Below are 14,739 nucleotides of genomic sequence, written 5' to 3'. Positions count from 1 at the left end.
TGTCTCAAATAAAAAGTTGCTCCCAAAGATAAAACCCCAGGTTTCAAAAGAAGAAATTCACGGCGACGCCTTTGCGTCTCCCGTGCCAAATCTGGGAACATTTGTATTTTATAACCAAGAAAGCTTTTTTGTCTATTTTTAAAGAAAAGTTTTAACAACCATGTTTTATCAATTGGCAAAGCTAAAGTAATAATCATGGTGGCTGGTGATGCTAGATCCTTCTCAGATGTTTCTAAGATCTGTGATATATTTGGAAGTTCTTGATCTGAAGGTTTTTCTTTTAGTTGTTGATTTTGTTCTTTATCAGGCAAATAATAAACCCGTGAAAATGGTGGTAATGAATCTTCGGGTATCTCTAAGTTCTCTACTAGATATCTCTTAAGCATTTCTCTAGGTGTTACTAACTCGAGTCTTGGAAAGTTAATTAACCTTAAGTTATTACTGCGTGAATTGTTCTCAAGCATTTCAGTCTTCTTCCTTAGGTTAATATTATCTTTAACTAAGGCCTCTTGAACTTGTTTCAATGATACAATTTCTTTTTCCATTTTTTGAACAGATAAATTAGAAATATTCGTTTCTTTCCTTAAATCCTTCAATTCTTTATCATGTTCCTTAATTTTCCCTTCAATTTGTTGGAGTGTAGGAGTAATTTTTTTTAACAAAACCAGCCAATAAGTCCCAGATAGAGTCTAAAGTCACTTCTGCAGGTTTAATCAATTCAATTGAGGTTTGTGTAGGTGTAGAGTGCTCACCGTTCTGAAGTCCTTCGGGGGGTGTCTTCAGCCCTTCCCCCTCATGTTGAGATGATATTCCCCCAGGTACCTCCATAGGGGCCCTGGAAAAGTGGGCCCCAGTCTCCAAGCTCTCCAGTAACTCTTCCCTTGCGTCTGGAGAGGAGAAAACCAGTGAATCCGGGGTTTCCCCGCCCCTGGGAGAGCTGGTCGTCTGGGGTTGCGGGGGCGGTGCCCTAACGTCGGGGCTCAGTGTAGTGTCGGGCCCAGGAACATCCACGTTGGTTTCGCCTCCCTGTGTTGTCAGCGGGCCGCCATCCGACGTCACTGCGACCTCCTGCATGCGCCGCAGTAAATCCTGAATATTCCCGAGACCCGGGGCTCCAGGACGCCGCGAGGCAGAAGCGGCACTCCGGCCCCGTCTCTTCGGCATCGCGGTAAGTAATTACCGTTAAGAAAATTAAAAGAAGCACAGTCCTGGGACACGCAGCTCAGCGCGTCCTGTCTCAGATCGCCATCTTGGATCCTTATAACCACAGTTCTTTCCAGTAATAACTTTATGAATGACTGAACACTGCTTACATGTCAGAGCAGCAGATTTACCCAGATGTCTAGTAGGTGAATCTGGGATACTTGTTTCCAGTTTTAGTAGAGAGCAAGCAGTTCATTTTGATGCTGAGGGGGCACTGGCCCCACAAAGACCATAATACTCCACTCAAAAAAATATATTAAAAAGTGCAGTCTTTACGTTTTGTTGCTAAAAAGTACTGTAAGATGCCCCGGCTGGACTCTTGCTCAATACTTTCTAGCACGCTCTCAGATCATATGCTGGTACGGGTTTCCCTTCAAAGCTTAGTGCCTCGACCCTCTTGGTGTCCCTGGCGTTTTCCGGATTCTCTGCTTTCAGATCCAGTGCTTGGCGAGGTGATTGCAGAATTTAATAATATTGACAATATTGAGCCTTGTTTACTTTGGGAGAGTCTGAAGGTGGTTTTGCGTGGTAAAATCATTGCCTTACAGGCTCATATTCATAAATCCCGACAGCATCAAGAGCAGTCGCTTCGGCAACATCTTTCTGCGCTGGAACAGGCTCACTGGGTATCCCCGGGCTCGGATTTCACTCAGACCCGCATACGTTAACAGCTAGCGGCCCTTAGCCTTGACCTTCAGAAGGTACGTCAAGAACATTTTGAGTTCAATAATAAGGCTAGCCGTTTATTGGCTAACAAATTGAAAAAGTGGAGAACCCAGAATTTTATCTCCCATATGGTCACTCCGGAGGGGCAGGAATGTTGTTCTACTGATGACATTGGGGCGGCCTTTCTGGCATTCTATGCTGATTTATACCAATCACAAGCTGTGGCAGATCCCACAGAGATAGAAACTTATCTCTCCTCGTTGTCTTTACCCACTCTGTCGGAGGGAGAACAGGGCCTGCTTTCTGGTCCCATCGCCCAGCAGTTATCAAGGCCTTACATTCCGCTCCCGGGTTAGATGGGTATACCAATATGTTTTATACGATATTTGCTTGCACCCTTGTTGGAGCGGGTCTTTGCGACCCTGGACTCAGGGGCACTCCTGCCAAGTACCTGGGAACAGCGGTGGTTACGGTAATTCCAAAGCCTGGCAAGACACCCATCAGTTGTGGCTCGTACCGCCCCATATCTCTACTTAATACAGATTACAAGATATTTACAAAGATGTTTGCCACTAGATTGCAATTATTCATCCCTAAGTTGATCCATGCTGATCAGGCTGGGTTTATTCATAATAGACAAACGTTTGATAATATCATGGTGGCTCTGCATGTGTTGTGGTATGCCCAGCGTGAGGGATCCCCAACGGTGCTTTGTCCCTCAATGCAGACAAAGCGTTCAATAAGGTTAATTGGGCTTTCTTATTCCAGGTCATGGCGCATATGGCCTTTACGGGAAAGATTCTCCACTGGGTTAAAGCTTTGTATCTTTCTCCCCTGGCGCGGTTGAAAGTGAATGGGAATTATTTGGTGCCTTTGGAATTGCATCGAGGTATTCGGCAGGGGTGCGCTCTCTCCCCTCTGTTATTTGCACTCTCCACAGAACCATTGGCTTGAGCGATCCGTGCCCACGGAGGTATTCATGGGGTTACTCTGGGCTCTTGTGAATCTAAAGTATTGCTTTATGAGGATGATGTTCTTTTGTTTTTGCAGCATCCTGAATCCTCCCTATGGGAGGTCTCAAGTTTGTCTGCAAGCATTTGGTCGAGCGTCGGGCTTCATGGTGAATTTAGTTAAATCTGAGATTTTGAACATCAACGTTCCCCCAGAGACCGCGCAGGTACTTCAGTGGGGTTTCCTCTTCCCTTAAATATCCGGGGGTCCGGCTTACGGTGACTTCTTCCCAGCTTTATGTGGTTAATTTTCCGGAGCTTTTAGGTAATCTGTAAGAAGATCTCGAGGGATGGGAGGGACTTACTCTGAGCTGGACCAGTCGAATAGCGGCGGTGAAAATGATGCTTCTCCCGTGCTTGCTCTATCTGTTCATGGCTCTTCCTATTTCATTGTCGGATTTCTTTTTTCGCTGTCTCAACAGAAAGGTGTTTGCTTTCATTTGGAATAAAAAAAAAACCCGCGGGTACATCGGGCTATCTTGTATCGGCCCAAACTACTGGGCGGGATGAGAGAGCCCAATTTCTTGGGTTATTATCAGGCTGCCCGATTGCAGGACATTGCTGCTTGGTGTTCCTATTTAGACAGGCCCTGGATACAGATAGCGCAGAAGTGCTTGCCTACGATCTCTTTGTGGAAGTTGCCCTGGGTACCTATCCGCACTGTGCGACATTATGCTCATACCTCCAATCCTTATTTGCAGTGTACATTGCGGGTCTGGTACCAAGTGCGACGTCAAAATGTTTCCTGAGTGGATATATTTTAGTCAGACGCCGATTTGTTTGACTCCAGGGTTTTTTCTGGGGGATGAGGAACCTTTTTTGTCAGCAGTGGTCTCACGAGGTTTTGCGTACGTTGGGACAGGTATGGTCGGAGGACCAAGTGCATTCCTTTGAGTATTTACAAGATGAGTTTGGGTTATTGGCACTGGATTCTTTTTATTATACTCAATTACATTCTTTCCTATATAAGCACGCATTTTGGGACCTTTGCCTGAGTGATACGAAATTGGAACAGGCTCTCCAGACAGGAACTGGCCGGGGTGGGATTTCCTACTTATACCAGGCGTTGCTGGCTCATATTCCGACTTCTGACCCTTACAGAAAGCAATGGGAGACAGATTTAGGGGTAACGCCTTCTCACTCTTCTTGGGGCGCTGTTTATAAATCCCTGTTTGCCACTTTGGTCTCTTATGCCTTCATATAAAATCCACTATTGGTATTACACCCCAGTTAGGCTTAGTCGGATCTATCATTCGGGATCTGCGCTTTGCTGGTGTGGCTGTGGGTTTCGGGGTGACTTTTGCCATGTGTGGTGGGGTTGTCTTGCTGTGAAAGGCTATTGGCAAGCAGTGGGCCAGTTCTTGGTTGCCATTGTAAGAAAACACTGTCCCTTATTGATGGCCTGCTGCCTCTTAAATGCCCCAATTCCGAGTTTCTCCAAAGCAGAGCATGTTTTTGATAATAATAATAATAATAACTTTATTTTTCTATACCGCCATAGTCAAACTGACTTCTAGGCGGTTCACATAGAAAGAAGGCTGGACAATCAGCGAATTACACAATGCAAGAAGAAGGAAGTTACATAATTAGGGGAGCATCGGGAAGGATTACATGAGAGAAAGAAATTACCTAATACATTGGGGTAATAAAGGGAAGAATATCTGAGAGAGGTCGTCTGATTAGGTAAGGAATTTGTCAAATAGAACGGTTTTAATTGATTTTTGGAATGTGTTGTTGGTCTGTCTGGCTTTGTTTATGTGGTTTCCCAGCCAGGATTCGTCTGTTTGCTTGGAATGTGAAGGTTCTGTCTAGGAACTGCATTTGTTCACAGCAGCGCGCCTTGAAATTGCAACCCATTGGAAACATAGGGGTGTCCCGGGTCTCTGTGGGGTACGGCCTCATTTTGACTCTCTACAGCTTATGTCTAAATTGATGGCAATTCAGTCACACTCTGCCTTTTTATCATAAGGTGTGGGATTCCTACTTGACCTGGAAAGAGTCTACAAGAGTGCCACCTGCTTTAGTGCCCTGTTAGGTATTTCCCCCCCCCCCCCCATATTTTATCTTTCTTCTTCATTTGTTTGGTTCTAGATTAGTTAGGCCTGAGAACCTGTGTTTGTTTGCTGCTTATTGCTGGGGGGGGAGGACTTTGGAGGGGTGGGTTGGGGGTGGGATCTGCTCGGTTGGGTGAGGGAGATTCACAATGTATACTTATGTTAAGTTTTTTGGTAATTAGCTTTCTTGTTTGCCGTTTTGTGAATCTGTTGTATTTTCTTTTGGGGTTGCTTTCTGTACAACATAAAAAACTTTAATAAAAATACATACAAAAAGAAAAAGTAGTACAAGATCCAATACAAAAGCTTCAGGATAGACAGGTATGTCCTGCATATAAGAGAAATAATGATTCCCTTGTAAAAGTCCAATTAGTTAACAAAATGCATTTGTGGAGTGGAAGAGTGGCCCAGAAGTCAGAGCAGATGCCTCAGCCCCCTGAGGTTGTGAGTTCAATTCCCACTGCTGCTCCTTGTGACTCCGGGCAAGTCACTTAACACTCCATTGTCCCAGGTACAAAATAAATACCTGTCTAAAATATGCAAACCGCTTTGTGTAAACCACACAGAAAAAGCAGTATACAAGTTCCACCTGCCTTACCCCCACTTTATTATCATGTAAATATCTGTGTGGATTTAATAAAATAAACATGAATATGTACTCCAGCATTTGAGATTTTATAATAGGTTTTGTAAAGTAATCCAATTAAAGCAAATAAATTCAATTTAGCATTTTCTATTCCTTGAATTTTGAGTCATCATACTTTCTGGAGGCCTAAAAATCTTCCAAATTTCCATGGGCTTAAGGCCAAAGGTGTTAAATTCCAGATCTACTGAGACTGGGGACATGTTTTCAGACGGAGAATAGGTGTGCCCAATGTTATTCGGTTAGTGCAGCTACATTGGAATGTGCTAACCATTTAGCAAATGAGCCCTTTACTGCCTCCTAGATAATAGGTGTTGGGAAGTGCTCCTATGTTAATAGGGAAATTAGCACATAGCTATTATTAGGGGAAATGTAGCCATTTTAAAGCCACCCTAAAGTGGCCTCAGTGCACCACGGGAAACATAAGAACATAAGCAATGCCTCTGCCGGGTCAGACCCGAGGTCCATCGCGCCCAGCAGTCCGCTCACGCGGCGGCCCAACAGGTCCAGGACCTGTGCAGCAATCCTCTATCTATACCCCTCTATCCCCTTTTTCAACAGAAAATTGTCCAATCCTTTCTTAAACCCCATTACCGTACTCTGCCCTATTACGTCCTCTGGAAGCGCATTCCAGGTATCCACCACCCGCTGAGTAAAGAAAAACTTCCTAGCATTTGTTTTGAATCTATCCCCTTCCAATTTTTCCGAATGCCCTCTTGTTCTTTTATGTTTTGAAAATTTGAAGAATCTATCTCTCTCTACTTTCTCTATGCCCTTCATGATCTTGTAGGTTTCAATACCACAGGTCACTTTTTAGCGCAGCTTATTAGAAGGGCCCCTGTGTTCTGGCTAATATACAGGGTTTTTTTTAACCAGTGACGTATTTACTCAGTTTCTTTTTTTTTTTTTTTTTTATAAATCTTTATTCATTTTTACATCTTACAAGTGTATCAATAAATTGGCAATTGAAATTAAATACATCACTTGAATTTCTGTCATATTTAACAATAATACATAAAATTTAACCCCTTCCCTCCCAACCCTACCATAACATATACAATCAAATATATCCTTTTTACTGATCCAAACATTTAATAAAATTCAGAATTTCCCCCATCCCATCCCGTATTTACTCAGTTTCCTTTATTGTATACGAGTAAAATACAGAGGGGTTTTTTTCCGTTACATTTTATAATTTTTCAATTGAAACATAACTAATGGTTGTTCATCTTTTTTAGTTTTTTTAAACAGTTTCTATTTACTTACACGGATGACATTTTCACATTGATAGAGATAGATCCGGACACTTCTGATTTAGTATCTAAAGTAAATCTTTGTATCTCTAAACTTCAAGCATGGGCCCAGTCTGTCCGGATGAAACTTAACGCATCTAAAACCAAATTATTATGGCTAGGCCCTAACATTGGCTTCTGGATCTTCTTTACAAATTGAGTTTTCTGCTAAGATTCTGGGAGTCCTCTGACTCCTCACTTTAATTCTGTGTTTAAGAAATGCTTTTTTAATCTGCTTTTGCTGAGGAAGGTCAGCCATCTCTTTCATCACCGTCACTTTTCTATTTTAGTTCAGTCAATTATATTATCACAGCTTGATTATTATAATGTCATCTACCTCAGTATTACAAAAATTAGCCTGATCCAGAATACTGCAGTGAAACTAATTTTTGGGAAACGTAAGTTCGATCACATGACACCGTTGCTTCAGAGACTTCATTGGTTCCTGTTTATTTTAGAGTTCAGTTTAAATATGCTTGTGTTATTTTTAAAATTCTTTATGGTATCTTCACTCCTCTAGTTCCTTTATCCTGGAATCTTTACAGATTCTCTTTTGCAAGGGACAGCCAACAATACAAATTATCTCTCCCTTCCAGAAAAGGGATTAGAGGAGTTAAGATTTTTGAACAATCTTTGATTTTTAAGTTTTTTCAACTTTGGAACGATCTTCCGTTCCTTATAAGAAGCTCTGGTTCTCTTCTATTTTTTCGTATGCTTTTGAAAACTACTTTATTCACTAAACATTTTGGAAATGAATTCTTTTCAAAATTTTTATTTTATGGTTTATATTTTTTTAAGTTAACTATTGTAAACCGGGTCGAGCTTTCTTAGAATGAAGACTCGGTATATAAAGCCAAGTATTAGATTAGATTTTGTTGATAACTTTGCTGTTTCACTCACTTTAATTTAGTCATGTGCTAATTTTGCCATTAGTGCACGGCCATATTTTTTTATTATTACATCACCCATTTTCTAAAAGTAAGGGCTCATGCAGTATCTGCATGCTAACCAGATAAGGTAACTGGTTAATGCAGGAACACCCACTCTATGCCCATAACAGACCCATCAAAAAAATATTATTTAGCATGCAATAAGCACATGCTAATTTCAAAATTACCCCAGCATGCCTAAGCACATACCATAGTACTCTATTTTTGCTATGTTAGGCAAGTATTGATGCCTATGTAGCTTAGTAAAAGGACCCCTTAATTAACATAATAACATAGAAAATGATGGTAGATATAAAGACCAGAATGGTCCATCCAGTCTGCCCATTAGTTATATCCATTAAAAATTAATGATTAAATTAACTTGACTCTTCTTTGATATTTCTGGAAAATAGACTATATTAATAGACTATATAAAAACAAAACAAAAAAACCTTTCTTGTTGCAATGTAAGTCTGTTACTCCTTGTCAATGGGATTGGAAGAAACAATTAAGGCTCTCACCAGGACATCTTGCGTTCCTTTTATCTATCTGAAATGGGTCTTCTTATCAAGCAGCAGTAGGGTGTTTTACCACAGGCTGGCACGGTAAATGCCCCCAACACTCATTCAATTCCTATGAGTGTCGGATCACTTACCTCACTGACCCGTGGTAAAATGCTTTACCACTGCTTGATAAAAGTAGCCTTTAAGCACAGCTTCCTACAACCCACTCCCTTAACATCAGGGCCTTTAACTATTTCTCTTCTCTTGTCTGGCATTTCCCTTGCAGCAGTGATGTCCCCACATTCATGACTGCAGAATCCCTTGTTAAATGTGAATGGCTTTGCACACATTACCTCACAGCTCAGGCTGCGTACACAGGCCTGACGCACAATGCTGAATAACTGAGGATGGTTTGGGTGCTGGTGACTAACGTACTTGATCGACGTCTCTTTGTCATGACTGATGTAGCCAGGGTGTCCTGCAGCAAGAGACCGGCAACCCTGGATGTGGGAAGAACACAGGCCTGATGTTAATAAGCAGATAAGCAGCCCATCTCCATTGTAAGCCATCTGTTTACCTTTATTTTACTGTACCATGTGTGTCTGTTATTCACAAACCCGGGAGTTCTTACAAATGTCTGAGGAAGACAGAGGAGGACACAGACGAAAGCCAAAATGTACATTACATAATGCAGTGGTTTTTAACTCTGTCCTGGGGGACCCCCAGATAGTTGGGTTTTCAGGATATCATAAGACCATAAAAATAACCTTACTGGGTCAGACCAATGGTCCATCAAGCCCAGTAGCCTGTTCTCACGATGGCCAATCCAAGTCCCTAGTACCTGGCCAAAACCCAAGGAGTAGCAACATTCCAGAATCTCAAAGATTAGCAAGATTCCCCCAGAACAGGGTTGAGAACCACTGACATAATGATGCAGACCCCCTAGGATATGATATGCAAAGGTAATATTGGGAAGTACACACAAACTTTGTTTTCATATATACTTTTTATAATGTACTAACAGCCCAGTTTCCAGCCGACAGTAGGCTTTAACTGTGCTGCCCTTCGCCAGCGCTGAGCCCACATACTTAATACCATGCCATTTCCAGCAACTGGCACTGAATATCTGATTTCATTTTTGGCTGCCAGCTGATAACACTAACTTGCTATTGGCTAGTGCATAAAGATAGGATAGCTACTTATGCGGTAACCTTGCCCAGTTAGCATGGAATATTAGGTGTTAAGTGTGACCCATATCCTATAATTCCTTATGTCCCACAAATTTTCATCATGGATTCATTATGGTTCAAATTAAGCTTGTAAGAACAAAAAGTTACAAAATTACAGTTAGTTTCTGGAATCAAGTGGGTAGAGCTTCTTGAGAGTTACAAGGTGAAGAGTTATGTCTTTAAGGTTTTCCCAACGTTATACTAAGAAGGGAGCTGACGTAAAATTTGAAGGGACCTTGGGGCCCTGGAATTCGAAGGTGGACTCGAAAGGTTTATTTTCTTGGGACTTATTGGGGAGAGGGGAAGGTCAGCTTAAGGCATTATTTTGCTCTTGAGTGTTGAAAAAAAGGACGCAACCTTAACATCCGATACAAAACCATGAGAATTTCTCCATAAATTGCCTTACAGACCATGCAAGCGATCTTAAATTTAACTCTTTTCTTCACTGGCAGCCAGTGTAGTTCTCTCAGCAGTGGGCTAGCCTGCTTGAAATAGCCTACTCATAAGATTAATCTAGTCGCTGTATTCTGCAGTAGTTGCAATCTCTTATATTCCTTTTCTGTGATATCATAATATAGAGTTACAGTAATCCAAATAAGGGAGTAAGACAGCCTGTGCAACTATTCGGAAACTAATTTGACTTAAGATAGGTGTAATCGTCCTTTGTTGTGTTAATATGAAGAAAAATTTCTAGACCAAGGAGTTAATTTGGTTTCCAAAGAATAGATAACAATCCAGAATGAGGCCTAAAATGTTTGATGTTTTCTCAATTTTAAATTTGTCACCTGTGGTCATCACCAGGTCTGTGCATGGAAATGAGTTATAGTTACTAAACCATAGAACTTTAATCTTTAGTTTAATAAGTTTAAGGATGTTCTTCTGTGTCCATATACTCAGATCCTCAATAATCCTTATTAGTTATTGTAGTTTATCATCGAAGGACTCTTTGGCTGGACAAAGGAGGAAGAAATTGTCAATGTAAGAGAATGTATGGACTTGAACAGGAACATTTTTTATCTAAGGCTCTTGGGCATACATTACATTGGTGTCTTCTATCCCGCCAATACCTTTCAGTTCTAGGCGGTTTACAAAAGAATTGGCCTAGGCATTCCCAGAGAGACTGCAAGGTTGATAGTTGGAAAAGCATTAGGATCTGGGGAGCCGAGAAGGTTTAGTTAGATCAATTGACAAATTTCTTGAATAGCATGGTTTTCAATTCTTTCCTGAAGATTTTGTAGTTGGGCATTGTGGTCATCAGATTGGAAGGGGACAACGGAGAACCTTGTGGCACGCCGTAGAAGGCATTATAGAATGCCCTGAGATAGCCAGCTCCCAGATATGCACCAACTGGTGATCCCCTGCTGAATATTTGCAGATAGCTAGTTATATACTATTTAACCAGTCAGCAGTTGCCAACCGGTTAAACTGCTTTGAATATTGGGCGCTACATTCCACAGATATCACAAAGATATATGCATCTACATAATACTGGGGTTTAATTTAAGCCCAAACTGTCAATGAGCTCAGTGTGTAAATCTCCTAAATGCAAAGGTGTTTGCACTTACCTCACACATGTCAGATTTCTTAGGTCCTGGGCTACCGGAGTCTGCACTGGCCCCCTCAGCTGGGCTATGAGAGCGTATCCTGCTGCTCATCTGAATGCCGCCTTCTTCCTCTTCCACCTGCTCATTTTGTCCAGGACTGTCACCGCTCCCAGCACCTTGTGGCAAGGGAGCATGCAAAGCCTCTGTGCAAAAGAGAGTGCGAGGTCCATGAAGCTCACAGAAATGACAGAGAGCAACAATGGCATTCATCACCAAGGAAATAGCCCACTATCCTGCAGGGAACAAAAAGACAAATGATGTTGTTATTATTTTAAATATATCTTCAAGAACACCAGAACACTATGGGCTCCTTTTACGAAGGTGCGTTAGGGCCTTAACGCACGGAATAGCCAGCGCTAAATTGCCACGCGTGCTAGCCGCTACCGCCTCCTTTTAAGCAGGCGATAGATTTTCAGCTAGCGCACACTAATTCGGTGCGTGCGCTAAAAATGCTAACGCACCTTCGTAAAAGGAGCCCTAAATACCTTCTTTAACAAAACAAAGAAAATATTCTGGTTAATTACTGTGAATTATATTACCAAGCACATAAGGTTATTTATTTAAACTTTTTATATGTTGTTTACTTGGCTAAGGAGTAGTAAAGGAGGAAAAGGAGGTAGCAGACAGACTAAACACATTCTTCTCGTCAGTCTTCACAAAAGAGGACAGAACCAACGTGCCAGAACCGGAAAAAACCTTCAGGGGGGATCAAGAGGAAAAATTATTATCAAGAGGTGAGCCTCAAGGACGTACTCAAACAGATAGATAGACTAAAAACTGACAAATTGCCAGGACCTGATGGAATCCACCCGAGAATATTGAAGGAGCTCAGAGACGAAATAATGGAGTTACTATAGAAGATCTGCAACCTATCCTTGAAAACAGGGGTAGTCACGGAGGATTGGAGGAAAGCGAATGTTACACCTATCTTCAAAAAGGGATCCAGAGGTGACCCGGGGAACTACAGACCAGTGAGCTTGACCTCAGTCCCGGGAAAGATGGCCGAATCATTAATCAAAGACAGCATAAATGAGCATATAGAAAGAAATAATCTGATGAGAACCAGCCAGCATGGTTTCTGTAAAGGGAGATCCTGCCAAACGAACCTACTGCACTTCTTCGAGGGGATTAACGAACAATTGGACAAAGGTGACCCCATAGACATCATATATCTGGACTTTCAAAAAGCCTTCGACAAGGTACCCCATGAACGCCTGCTAAGGAAACTGTGGAACCATGGGGTGGAGGGGGAAGTGCAGATGGATCTGTAATTGGTTGGCGGACAGGAAGCAGAGGGTAGGAGTAAAAGGACACTACTCTGACTGGGAAGCAGTCACGAGCGGTGTCCCGCAGGGGTCAGTGCTGGGACCACTGCTGTTCAATATATTCATTAATGACCTGGAAGTGGGGACGAAGTGCGAAGTCATAAAATTTGCGGACGACACAAAACTCTCCAGTAGAGTTAGAACTGTTGAAGAATGTGAAGAACTACAAAGGGACTTGAACAAACTGAGTGAATGGGCAAATAAATGGCAAATGTGTTTCAATGTAGAGAAATGTAAAGTCTTGCACATAGGGAAAGGAAACCCGATGTTCAGCTACACGATGGGGGGGATGGTATTGGGGAAGAGCAACCTAGAAAGGGACTTGGGGGTTTTAGTGGACCAATCAATGAAGTCGGGAGCACAATGCGCAGCGGCCTCCAAGAAGGCGAACAGAATGTTGGGAATTATTAAAAAAGGAATCACTACCAGAACCAAAGAAGTTATCCTGCCGCTATATCGGGCGATGGTACGCCCGCATCTGGAATACTGCATTCAATACTGGTCGCCGTACCTTAAGAAGGATATAGCGACACTCGAGAGGGTCCAGAGAAGAGCAACAAAAATGATAAGGGGCATGGAAGGCCTCTCATATGCTGAGAGGCTGGAGAAACTGGGGCTCTTTTCTCTGGAAAAACGGAGACTTAGAGGGGACATGATAGAAACTTACAAGATCATGAAGGGTATGGAGAGGGGCAGATTCTTCAGACTGGCGGGGGAAACAAAAACAAGAGGGCATGCAAGAAAACTGAAGGGAGACAGATTCAGAACAAATGCTAGGAAGTTCTTCTTCAGCCAGCGCGTGGTGGATACCTGGAATGCGCTTCCGGGGGAGGTGGTAGAGCAGAGTACGATTTTGGGTTTCAAAAAGGGGTTGGACATGTTCCTAAAGGAAAAGGGGATTGAGGGGTATAGCTAGAGGGGTACTATAAAGGATAAAATGTCTTAAGTGAAAGAACACTACAGGTCATGGACCTGGGGGGCCACCGCGAGTGCGGACTGCTGAGCACGATGGACCTATGGTCTGACTCGGCAGAGGCAATGCTTATGTTCTTATCTACTTTTTTTTTTAATCAGAGCAATAGAAAACACTAAAAATTTCATTTACACAAAACTTTACTTCATATATTAGAGAACAAGTCATAGTCCAGTAACTCTACCTCAAAATGGTCATGACTTAGGGGTAAATACAAATCTGCTTTGGCAGGTCCCCAAAGCACCTAACAGTCTTTTTATTTGGGATTTAGCTCCCATGTTTTCATGAGTAGCTCAAAGCAAGTTACATTCAGGATACTTTATCTAAAATCCTTGGGACCAGGCATATTTAAGGGAGAAAGTTGTCTCCTGATTATTAATAGCTATTATTGTAGGTCATTTATAATCAGGAGACAACTTTCTCTCCCATTTCTTAAATAACTGTTGGTTGCATTTTGGGGGTTTTTTTCACAGAGAGCTGTTTTACCCTTTTCAGCTACATTACACTGTTGTATTTTTTGCTATCACATAATTTGGAGTTTAAAGCAATGTCTGGCACAATTTAAGTCGGCACTACAGACTGGTGGTTATCGATGCCTGAGTTTTTCGCCTTCATGAATATGCATCCAATGCACAGTGTGACGCAACATATTAAAAGCAATTCCTACGGTTGCACAAAAGTAAATAGGACGAATATAGCATACATTGCTGGAGCTATTTAGGATGTATGTAAATATAGATTTTTTAGTTGTAATGGTTAATCTATTTAGGAGTGTGTAAATATAGCACACTGAAGGGTCCTTTTTCTAAGGCGCGCTAGCCAATTTAGCATGCGATATTCTAAATCGGCTATCATGTTAGTAAAAGAGGGGGCTAGTTAGAATGGCTAACTGTAACCTTATGTAAACATAGCATATGTATATAATTCTAGTAACGCAAATGCAAACATGATACCCTAGCCAAGCAGCTAGGGGGCCAACAACAATCATAGTGGAATCCATCTTAATCTGTATTTAAAATTCATCACAGATGTCTTTGAAAACCGCTCTGAATTGATTTCCCAGTCATTAGTAGTAGTATAGAAGCTTCCGATAAAGATAACTCTATTGGCTTCTTTTGGTTTCATCCAGTATTTCTTTCTGTGTTCCTCTTCTCTAGTTTTTCAGTATTGAAGGTGAATCCTTGAGGTCTGCAAACGTTTTGCCAGAGGATGGGGTAACCGCAGTTAACGTAAGTGGGCTTAAAAAAATGGTTTGGACAAATTCCTGGAGAAAAAAAATCCATAGTGTGCTATAGAAACAGGCATGGG

At 41.9% G+C, this 14,739-nt stretch overlaps 1 protein-coding gene across 1 annotated transcript in view; it reads right to left on the bottom strand.

Moving 5' to 3' along the window:
* The window catches only part of FLCN (folliculin), a 34,672-nt gene that overhangs the window by 18,511 nt on the left and 1,422 nt on the right, over positions 1 to 14,739 (bottom strand). Inside the window, exons 2-3 of the mRNA XM_033962885.1 lie at positions 11,095 to 11,366; positions 8,654 to 8,800 (exon numbers count right to left, since the gene is read on the bottom strand). Coding sequence (XP_033818776.1) covers positions 8,654 to 8,800; positions 11,095 to 11,343 — 396 coding nt within the window. The 5' untranslated portion in view covers positions 11,344 to 11,366. The remainder of the gene's footprint in view (positions 1 to 8,653; positions 8,801 to 11,094; positions 11,367 to 14,739) is intronic.

Source organism: Geotrypetes seraphini, chromosome 11 (assembly GCF_902459505.1).
Source record: "Geotrypetes seraphini chromosome 11, aGeoSer1.1, whole genome shotgun sequence".
Lineage (NCBI taxonomy): Eukaryota > Metazoa > Chordata > Amphibia > Gymnophiona > Dermophiidae > Geotrypetes > Geotrypetes seraphini.
This window is presented reverse-complemented; position numbering and strand designations above follow the sequence as displayed.